The 11889-nt window shown below is 39.9% G+C and overlaps 1 protein-coding gene across 1 annotated transcript in view; it reads right to left on the reverse strand.

Moving 5' to 3' along the window:
- SGCD (sarcoglycan delta) overlaps positions 1–11889 on the reverse strand; it is a 404526-nt gene that overhangs the window by 371256 nt on the left and 21381 nt on the right. The window contains exon 3 of the mRNA XM_003782008.2: positions 8673–8861. Within this exon, the coding sequence (XP_003782056.1) occupies positions 8673–8861 (189 nt within the window). The remainder of the gene's footprint in view (positions 1–8672; positions 8862–11889) is intronic.

Below are 11889 nucleotides of genomic sequence, written 5' to 3' on the forward strand. Positions count from 1 at the left end.
TCTGTTTGACTTGTCCAGGGTCAGCTCCTCTCTCTTCCTTCCCCAGCCTCTCCTTCCTCGTCAGCAGCCTGAGTTCTCAGTACTAGAACCACCATGTCTGAGGCTTCCAAATCATGTGCAACTTGCCCACCTCCAGGCTGTAACCGTGCTACTTTCTCTGCTTTAACCACAACTCAAAAGGTCTTATTTATCCTTTAAGACTCAAGAATCTTCTAGTGCCTTCTAGAGTAAGCTAATTTCTTCTTTTCTACTTCCTTGAAATATAGGTCATTTAAAAAAGGCATTACTGTTGTGCATATGGTTTTATCCTTAGCAAATTATTAGAATACAGCATTTTTATAATATTTGGTTTCTACCCAAAGCATAGCACACCAAACAGTGTGATACAGAAATACCAATGGAAGCAAATCTGCCCAACAAATTGGATAATCATATACCAGTCTTGATTCATGCCAGGGTGTAACAATCATAATATCAAAATCATCCTTTATGACTTATATTCTTCAAAAGGTATAAAATGCCAGATGCTTCAGACCAAAATGACCCATACCCTAGGACTTGACCGTGGAATAAAATGAATTTTCGTTTTTTGTATTTCAGCATTGCAATTTTTATGTTGCTTCAAAAAATAACATTTTGGCAATTTTTCAGATGGATGGATTAAGCTAATGGATTAAAAGTGATCACAAGAATCAAAATCACTGAGAGATGGAAGCATGATGTTCTCAGTATCGGAAGCCCTTCCAGGTCCCCAAGCAAAGCTGCATCCACACTGAGGCAGAGGCTACCCCAACACACCATAGATTCATTAACAGCGTTAAATGACAACTGCAACTAAAGCCAATAATACCATTTTCTCTCATTTGTTAAGCAAATTTGCATATTAACTAGGATGAAGTCTCCTGCTTCTAATCTATTTCACATACCACTCTTACCCTTCTCTTCCCATATAATTAAAATATAGCAGGTAGTTGATACACAGGAGTGTCTATATTAAAAATACCTTTCAAAATCAAATTCAAACACTCATCTCATTTATGATCTGTCTACCTTAATAAATCAACTAATACTTCATTTTAAAAGCCATATAAAGTTCTATTAACCTAGCTTTATAATTCTAATTTAAAGTAGCTGCTTATTCATAATTTTCCCTTATTCACTTTTTCAATAAACATATTCTAAATATCTACTATGTATTAAGCAAGGTGCTTAAAGCTGTCAGGCGTCCTCAAACTACGGCCCATAGGCCACATGCAGCCCACCTAGGACATTTATCTGGCCCGTCAGGTGTTTTTGCCGCTGCTGCCTGTCCTGCTTGGCCCACAGTCCGGCCCTCCAATAGTCTGAGGGACAGTGAACTGGCCCTCTGTTTATAAAGTTTGAGGACCCCTGCATATAGATACAAGATGAATAGTTTAAAGTTACTGTCTTCTAGCCTAGTAGGGAGACAGGAAAATAACGGAATATAGGCACAGCAAAGCACAGAGGAAGGAGTCATTGGCTTATACTGGGAGGACATTAGAGAAAAATAAAAAGTCTGAAACAGAGCAATGTTGATAGAAGATCAACCGTGAATATGATTTTCAAGTGAATCCTGATTTCTCTTACAATAAGGAAGTCCAGACCAGCCGCACAGGTAACAGGACTCCAGAAAAGGTGAACTTGCCCTCCCAGGCCATAGGCAATAGTCCATCTGACCCTGTCTAGGAGCATGTAAGCAAACCACAAAGTGATGTGCAAAATCTCCTAGGCCAGTATAGCTCCCCTTTGGGGAATTCACCTGGGAAATAGCAAGAGACTACACTGGGCAGAGGTGTCAGTAAAAGATAATTTACTGAAATTTCCCGCAAAGGCAGACAAAAGTCAAAGGCAGATGAAGGCTGTAAGAAAACAGAAAACATAAATAAACAGAGGATTTATTAGTAGCAAAGGAAGAAGTAGCTGGAACCTGGCCTGCAAAGAGAGGGTCTGCTGAGGCAAGACTGATGCCACTTGGTCCAAGAAAGCCAGAGGAAGGGAATTGCAGAGAGGTCTCAGCTCTTGACGGTGCCCTGGGTCCCACTGCTGTGAGGTTCATCCACGCTCGCACACTGTCTTACATTCCTGGGTCCCCTCTCCTCTTCCTGCTGCATGTGTATCCTCACTGCCCTCTACTTGAGTTAGTTTGACTGGGTCACAGTTCCCTGAGCCTTCCCCAAACAGATGATGTGTCAGTGTCCTGAGTTATGGAACACACTGGCCGTTCGCTCTGGCTTTTACTGTGTTACACTGTGTCCAATTTACAAGTATTAGAATCCCTTCCTCTGACCCTCAGTGGATCTTTATCTTACTTTAGGGTAAATAAATCATGTTTAGACATTGCACTGAACAAATTCAATTTGTCTTCGTGAAAAATAGCACTTGGAAAATGGGCAGCATAGGGTCCTGATGGAGAGCAGCGGCTCTGGAGCCAGACTCCCTGCAGCTCATCCCAGCTGCGCTGCTCACCAACTGGGTAGCGTCGGATCAGCAACTCCGAGCCTCTGCATCCACATTCATAAAATGTGGAGAACAACAGTGCCCACCTCATAGGGCTTTTATGATTATGATATGTGAAAATGACAAAGTAAGTTCTGTACGAGTCTCTATTAAATGGACATTATTTCTTACATGATCACAAGTGACAATGGTTTGGATTTTGTAATCTTTAAGGAATGATAAAAGAAATGGAAGTCAGGTTATCAATATAATATAGTAACAGGTAGCTAGCATTTATTGAGGTCCTACCATGTGGCCAGCACTGACCAGGGACTTGGCACAAAGTTATCCACAAAGGTAATTCATAATTAACAGACACATATTGAAAACTAATTGTACTGCAGGCACTAGCGGGGCTACAAAAATGCAAACAGTATGGTCCCCGCTCCTGAGAAGTTTCCAGGGTCACTGGGGTGCTCAAGCTGGCTCAGAAAACTTCATTATTCACTTTAGTTCCATCATCCACAAAATAAGGAAACCTGATGGGGGTGACCTTGAAGGTTCCTGTCTCATCTAATTTTACAGGCACTGGGGTGAGAGATCACACCACCTACTGATGGCTGCTAAGCCTTTTCAGTTTTGCCAGTTAATAACCACTTGTGCTAAGTAATTGTGTAGATAGATGATCAATGCTGTGGTTGTTTCGGTCTCTGAGGCCAGGTTATTGGGATTGAGCTACTAGACAGTATTAGCAAAAGCAATAGCCCTCTCCAGCAGTGTTTGTCAACCTTTTTTCTTGTTTTTAATCTCACGGGAATACTTGAACCTATAGTTCAGCTTCCATGGCACACTTCAATTAGGTTGATCCAAAAAAAAGTAAAAATAAAAAATACTGTGCTTTGACCTTCTTTCAAAAATAATTTAATTAATGCTCTTTCAAAATTTGGGGGGCACACCTAAGATCCTCTCATGGCACGCCAGTGTGCCATGCACATCAGTTGAAAATCACTGCTCTAGAGAATAAGACTTCACAAGGCCAAGGGAAAGACCAAAAGATAACATAGTGTCCAAACAGGAAGGAGACACGTAGTTCAACTTATTCAAGTTTATGCTGTGTTCAGAAGAGAAGGGGAATATAGTTCACGGCCAGTTTAGGTATGCAGCCTCTAACACTTTCAGCACTGCCCCCAAATATGTCAGACTAGCTAACAGATGAGGCTCCAGTCAGACAGCTTGGATTCAAATCTCTACCCTGCTGCTTATAACTGTGTGCTCTCAAATTGAGTTACAGAGCCTCTCTCCCTTGGAAAATTGGTATCATAATAGTATCTATTAGAATAAGAATTAGGTCAAAAATGTCTTTAACAGTAAATAACCAGTAAATTGCAACAATATGGTGCCTGGCATAGGAAAACCAACAAATGATGATAGCAAACACTTCTAGAAAGCTTTTACTATATGCCCATAACCTCTTCTAATCTTCAAAAGGATCTTAAAGGTAGATATTGTTATTACTCCTAGGAAGCAGCAACACAGAGGGGTTGAGAAACCTGTCAAAGATCACACAGTAAGTAGCAGAACCTAACATTGTGCTTGGACTCTTTCAGGGTCTTAGCTCTTAACTACTACACTGGCATGGAGGGTCTCTCGTGACTTTCTGTTGCCAAGACTCTCTTCCCACATGTCAGACGCTGCTAAAAATACCTAAAGTGAATTAACTCATGGAGTCTTCACACCAACCTATAATTAAATATTAAGTTTGTATTAAATGTTTATTATACTAACACAAGAGGACACTCAAAAACAGTGCAAGGAGCAGGTTCTCAGCTACAATGCAAAGAGAAGTGAGATGAAGACCAAATGTCAGGAACTACAGTGAACTTCTGTAAGTCAACCATCCGGGAACTGTATCAAACTGGTCAACATACAGAGGTGGTCAATATAAGAAACCAGGCCTACTGTAGTGATACGTAGATGTGGTGCATGGTCAGTCTATGAAAATCAGGTCAATTTAAGGAGATGGTCAACATAGGGAGGTGGTCAGCTATGGAGGTTTTACTGGAACAGGAATTACTCTAAGCTGAAAATGCCAATGAATATCCTCAGAGGAGAAGAAATTTGGAACTGATGACACAGGGTGGGTGTGTGGCAAAGATAATAAGCCGTTTTGTCAGGTTCAGAATTTTGTTGAAAAACCAGATGAGTACATCAATTAGGAGGAGGTAGATTGTAGTGGAAAGATTTGTGCTAAGAAGTCAAATGCCAGCTTTTCACTTATGAGCTGTGTGTCTTTCAGTAAGCCAAAACCTTCTGAGACTTGGGTTTTCATTTATTTAGTACAGTGCGGAGAAATAACCCCTAATTTGTAGAGTTGTTTGAAAATTAAATGAGCAATTTTTTAAGGGCCATGAACAATGGCTAGCAGAAAAGAGACACTTAACAAATACTGGTTCTCTGGTATCGCACAGCATGTGATAAATTCAGATAAGTTAATTTATGAGCATTTACAGTGTAGGTAAACTGCACACGCTTTAGTGTAGGAGAAAATTGAAAAGCGTAATCTTGATCTCCTGTCTAGCAATGAACACCAAGATACGCTGCTAAGAGCAGCGGAAAGCAAAATAATTTTTCTTCTGATTTACCTCTGAGACAAAGCAAACTTGATTGGATGATAGTCCAGATTGCTAGACTGAAAGGACTCTTCCAGCACAGATCCTTGGGGATGGCACAGAATACAAGTCTCACAACAAAGTAAAATTCCAGATAGTCAACTGTGGATAAATCACCAAGTCTTCAGAAATACTTTCAGATGACATCATTCTCTTGTTTTGTATTACTCAAGGGTTGGATTACAGTGTGAGCTTTCCCAAATCCCAAATTATTGAATGATCCAAGGATACAAAAATAGTGACTTCTTCCTATCAATGATTTTCTTTTAAATCTCTGCATAAAATGACTTACTGCTATCTCCTTGATTTTTTTTTGGCTCTTCTTCCAATACAATATTGCTTAATACCTCATTCTTCCCCCCAGATCTTCCCTGTCAGTAAATTATTATTTGTGTAATAGAATTATAATTCTAAAAGAATATGTTTTATGCTGTGATTGATGGAAAATGTGCTTTTAACTTTCAGGGCAAACCAATTTTCTAACACTTCAGTTCTATTTGCTGAAATGCATTACTGCTATAAAGCATCAATTATGGCTAATCACAGCGTTACTCTTACCTCAGTAAGTACTTGGTTTGGTAAAGCTATCAAAATTCTCAACTTTGGCAATCAATTTAGTTAACTACAGGAAAGAGCCAATTTCATATAGATTATTCCCTTAATGTCCTATAAGTGAGGCTCAATATACATTTACATATACCTGTATTAAGCTTGCCAGATAAAACAGACTTCAGAAGCCATATTTGTATAATAACACAGTTAGCAAAGTTTGAGCCCAAATTTTCCATCCTTTATCCCTATATCTTTCAGGTTTTCTAAATTAAATTCATACTAAACTCAGTAAAAAACAAACAAAAACCCCCCCAACAAAAATGGAGATTAGCCTCAAGTAGAGGATTAGGGAGATACCCGAGTTCCAGCTAAATTCCAGTGGAAAGTTAATACATTCTATTTGCTTTTTGGGCTCTACCACTCAATCATGTAATCACCCCAAATCTGGGAATCTTCTGAAATATCTTCTGATTCTTCAACTCTCACATCAGTCAGAGTACGTCAATCCCATCTTTTAAATGTCTTTTGTCTCTTTCCTCCCCATGCTACTACTATCTAGTTCAGTCTGCTCCTACTTAATAGTGCAATGCAGAAGCTCTTCTAGTTAACATGTTTTGAAATACAAATTAGGAACATTACAGAACATGCGTATCAAGAGATGGCGATTGTGGTCACTTTGACTCTGGACCAAATAGACCTTGGGCACCCTATGGCCCTCAGCTCTAAGAAACTTTCCCCATTCTGTTGTCCTCACCTGCACAAGTTCTCCAGAATATAAAAATAATCATATCTTTCTTCTCTGCTTAAATACTTCTGTGAATTCTGAATGCTCACAAAGAACATCCAGGTTCAAAAAAGAGTTTGTGAAGTCTGATTTTGAAACAGAATCGAGTGTACTCCAATACTCAGAACATGTCACCTTGGACCCTTGTGAACGCATGGAAACCAACCAGTATAATTTTTGAAACTTACTGAACACATTATTCTTAGTAAAGCATCACAAGAATGGAGAAGCATGAATCCTATGTACTCAATTTTGATTTGAGGACAATTAATGACAATTAATGACATGGTGAGAGTGGGGGAAGGGGAGAGCAGAGAGAGAAAGAAGGAGGGAGGGGTGGGGGAAAGGAAGAGCAGAGAGAGGGAAGGAGGAAGAGGGTGGGGTCTTGGTTGGGGCAAGACATGATTGTGAGAGGGACTTTACCTAACAAATGCAATCAGTGTAACCTGGTTTCTTGTACCCTCAATGAATCCCCAACAATAAAAAAAAGAAAGTTACTATTGTAATACAGATGCTTTCTGTATTTTTCAAAGGAACTGAACTCCCCCACCCCAAGATGGAAATCTGTTCTATTAAGGTAACTTTAACCCCAAGTATTAAAAAGGAGCCATCCTAGTGCCTGAAGCAGTGTTTACAACCTTGGTTTATAGAGTTCTAATTAAGTCAAGCATGAACAAGCCCCACCACGAGTGACGAACACAGGCACACACAGAAAAGAGGCAGCCCTGTCCTCAGAAACAGTCTGTGTGGGAAACAAAATGTCAAAATGATCATCTGGAATGACAGGCATAATAGGAGATAAACAGAGACACAGGAGCATCATGGAGGGGTTTTACCAGGCAGGGAAGACAGAGAAAAGCAGTCTATGCAGAAAAGCTGCCCAAGTGAAGGCCAGGAAGTCTGACTGTGCCTATATATGGTGCCAAGGATAAAAATAAACGTCATAATTCAGAAAAGGCAAATATTCACTATGTATCATGAGACCATCACATAAAAACCTTAGGCTAACTTTGTTACGGCCGTGTTTCTTGTCATTCTTTCTTTTTTGTTAGAGACAGGGTCTCATTCCATCCCCCAGACTGGAGTGTAGGGATATCATCATACCTCACCACAGCCTTAAACTCCTGGGCTCAAGCCATCTTCCTGCCTTAGGCCATTCTCTTGCATCAGGCTCCTGAGTAGCTGGTACTACAGGCACATGACACCACACACAGCTAATTTAAAAAAAAAAAATTGTATGTCTGGAGATAGGTTCTCTTTCTGTTTCTCAGGCTGATTTCCAAACTCTGGCTGCAAGTGATCCTCCTGCCTTGGCCTCCTGAGCCACCAAGCCCAGCCAACGGGAAAGCTGCTTTATCAAACAGGAGCTGTTTTTGTTGTTAGTCTACTTACTTTGTTTCATCAAAACAAGAAAGGAAAGCATTCTCAGTGCAGCAGATTAAAGGCTGTTTTCTTCTCATTAATAAGTTAAATTACTTATATTGCTAGTGCAGAACAGAATCTCTAAGGAAAAAAGAATCTCAGTTGCTCCAAAAGTCATTCTGTCTGTACTTTTCTTCACTTAAACATCAACAGTAAATGCCCAATCTGCTAAGCACCAACAGCAAGAATTTCTTCAAAGAAGCATAAAGACAAATTCATTTAAAAATATAATATAGTGACACTCCTATCATTTCCATCTTATCCATGCTATGACAGAGAGGACTGCCTGCTGAAAAGCTGTGGAAACTCTCTAACCATAATGATGGATGATCAGGTGCAGAGAGACAGTTTAGATTCTTAGAATATGGTCAAAGCCTCATTGTACTAAGCTGTTTTGACTTCCTCCTCATGAAACCTTTTAAAATCACTAGTACAGTTGGGGAAAACTTAATACTTGGAACTGATCCCTACTTCTTCCTATGTCATTTACTCAAAGTGCTTGAAAACCATACGATACAAAGGTACAGTTATCAAAATGGAGAGAAAGCCACAAAAGGTCACAAAGGAGAGAAATGTCCCCCAACTGGATTGCCAGTCTCTGAAGAAGTGAGATTAGACAGAAGTCAACGCCCATAACTGGTCTGAACGGAAATGCTTTTCCCCAAAACACAAGGCTGTAGGATACGTTGAATGCCCCTCCCATCACTCTTCCACATCCCTTCAGCGTCTTGGCCTGAGCTTCCCCTTTCCCCAACAAGAACCAAACAAACCTGGATGGTTTTACTTACAATTGTGAAGTTCATGACTTTGAGAATCCAGATGGTCATGGCCAAATTCACCAGGATTAAAATCATGAGGAGTAGGACAAAGAAATACAAGCATCTTTTCCGCCAGCCGTAAATCCCCACTTTGTATACTTGTGGCCCCTCGGAGCCGGGCATGGCGCTCCGGTGGTGTGTGTACTGTTCCTGAGGCATCTGAAATAAACGAGGCAAGAGAGAAGCACTCACGTTAAACTGCTGAGAGAAGAAAAAAGAAGAAAAATCAACTGATGAAGAGATATGGCTGGCTGCTGTCTGTACATTTACACTCTCCTGACAACTCTAAAAATCTGCTTCCTCTGGACAAAAGGCGCTGCTCTGGATGCTGCTCCAAGTTCTCTCATTTTATGCAGCCATCTCTCTTGATGTGTACCAAGACCCACACACAGACTCGAGGAAAGGGATTCCCAGGAAGTCATTTTCCAAATGGCTCTTAGAATTCCAACCTCTTTGAGAGGGAGACACTTAAGGACCTCACAAAAGGCTGAAGGCAAAATTTAGAGTGGCTCAAGCAAATGAATTAACACCAGCAGTTCATCTTAATAGTGTAAAAATTCCATTCAGGCAATTCATCTGGGAAGGTAAAAGAAAAAAAAAAAAAAAACTCCAATGCAATCATTCTGTACTGCAACATAGTCAGTGGCAAAAGTAGTATCCCTGTTTAAGATTTAAAAGGAGTCCGGGTGGACCCAGAGCTCAAGCTTCAACTCAATTCAGAAATCTTCAACCAGTGATCATCTAGTGAAAACCTCACTAGAGGGTTCTTGTTTGTTTACTTGCAAATTTCTACGTCAAGCTCCCAAAGCACCAAGTTCCCAGACAAGCAGTGAGCTAGACACTGTAAGGGGATCATGATTTTACATCTCAGCTCCTGACGAGTCTTCTGTAGATCAGGGCCATGTTTTAAGAAGAGGGGAACAAAACAAAATCATCAATCATTAGCCTTTTTTACATACCAAAATGAAATAAAAGCAAAAAGAGCGTTTTATAAATAAATTAGTTAGTCCTTGTGAGTTAGGCAATTTTAATTGTTATCTGCCAACTTACTTAAGAAACACCACACGGATGATCAAAATCAAGCAAGAGGTGGATATGCCGTCCAAGAGCTTTCAAGCTAATGGCAGGATGAACTAGTTAAACACAGACCATAGTACAGTGCGACACATTAGAAAAGTACTTGTCAATCTAAAGTAATACACTGATCCCCTTTAAAGTAAGGAAGCTTTTCCAAATCCCTGCTGTTGACACGAATTACCTTTATACTAGCATGACTGATTAGGTACCAATACAAATCTAGATAAACCCATCACTTCCATAAAATTCTAAAACCAAAGCAAATTTTAAAATACAAATAAAATTACAAAATGGATATCATTCACAACAGAGCATAACTAAGCACTATGAAGGATGATGATTTGCTCAAACTAAATAATATAAATATGGCACCCAGGACTTTGTCTGGGTGTCTTCTGAGCCTGGCATCATGACATGGCCCTACTGCTTTTCTCTATTTAGTTAAAAGCATAGTCATTATTTTGGCATTTGTTCTTTGGTCCCCATGTAGGCAAGATCTTGTATTCCCTGAACATGAGGCTTGCTCTGTTTTTTTTCTTCTTATCCAATAGCAACTAAATTGGTGATATGTGATACCAACATGACCGTAATGAAAAACCAAAATCTGGGCCTTGAGAGATCTTATCCTTGGTTATTAGGTCATCTTCTAGCTGGTTCAGAATATGACTATTTTATGTTTTTTTGAGAATCACTGAAATGTACACATAAAATCCAAAAAACCCCAGGAATTCATGGCCATTAGGCATCAGTGGAATTCCATTTGAAAAACTAACTAAATTTGTCCCTATGGTTGACCAAAATGCTCCTGAAGGCCTACACGGCATCTGTCTCCTTCTACACTCTACCCTAGCACAAAAATTGATGCCTAATCTGCGTATTTGTTAGAATGTGTGTGTGGAATGAATGAATGAAAAAAAGCAAATGCATAAAGAATGACCAAATAAATGATTTCCCATCTGCTACTAGCTTTGCTGCTGTCTAGGGATATACAGAGGTCCAAGCCAAACGCCACGGGGAAGTTCTTGTTTGTATACTTACTAATTTCCACTTCAGGCTCCCAAAGCACCAGGTTCCCAGCCAAGCAGTGAGCTTTACACTGTAAGGGGATCACAATTTTATACCTCAGCTAACAAATCTTCTACAGATCAGGGATGTGTTGTAGGAAGAAGGGAACAAAACAAAGTCATCAATCATTGGCCTTTTTATATAGCAAATCAAATGAAAGTAAAAAGAACATTTTATAAGCCTGCAGAATATTAGGGCTTTGTTTTCTATTAAATAAAATTTGGTGAATTAAGAAAATAATCACAGGCTGGTGCCCGTATCTCAGTGGGTAGAGTGCAAGCCACATGGCACTGAGGCTGGCACATTCAAACCCAGTCCAGGCCAGCTAAAAAAACAACAATAACAATGGCAACAACAACAACAACAAAATAGCCAGGCACTGTAGTGGTGCCTGTAGTCCCAGCTACTTGGAAGGCTGAGGCAAGAGAATTGCTTAAGCCTAAGAGTTTGAGGTTGTTGTGAGCTAGGATGCCATGGCACTCTACCCGGGGTGACAACTTGAAATTCTGTCTCAAAAAAAAAGAAAGAAAAAGAAAGAACGAAAGAAAATAATCACAGAATCTTACAATCACATCAGCAAGGTCTTCTGATTTCAATCAACTAATTTTATGAATGAGCCAAATTAGGATTAGAGAAAGTAACCCTCTTGTGTAGGGCTCCAGGGTTTGTGATGGACAAGTCAGAAAATACTAATCTATGCTTCTCAGGCATGACGAACAGTGAGAAACCCTTCCCAAATAAGTGTACAGAGGGCAGAGACATTGTCCCTATGCCAGTTGCCTTTTCTCTGTCATTCACCCCGACCAGTGGTGCCATCATACAAATTAGCTATAAAATGGTAATGATGTGTCCAATAAATATTTATAAGAAGATGGGATGGGGATAATTGTTGTCACTCTTGTGATTTTTTTTTTTATATAGACATTGTGAGGCCTGACAGGATGAAGTGATTATCTGGACTAGGGGTTCTCAGCCCTGGGTACACCCCAAAATTACTTATGGAGCTGTTAAAAGTATATATATGCTGGTTAATTCAGTAACAAGT

The sequence above is a fragment of the Otolemur garnettii genome, unplaced genomic scaffold (assembly GCF_000181295.1).
Source record: "Otolemur garnettii isolate 467f Iridium unplaced genomic scaffold, OtoGar3 scaffold00003, whole genome shotgun sequence".
NCBI classification, from domain to species: Eukaryota; Metazoa; Chordata; class Mammalia; order Primates; family Galagidae; genus Otolemur; species Otolemur garnettii.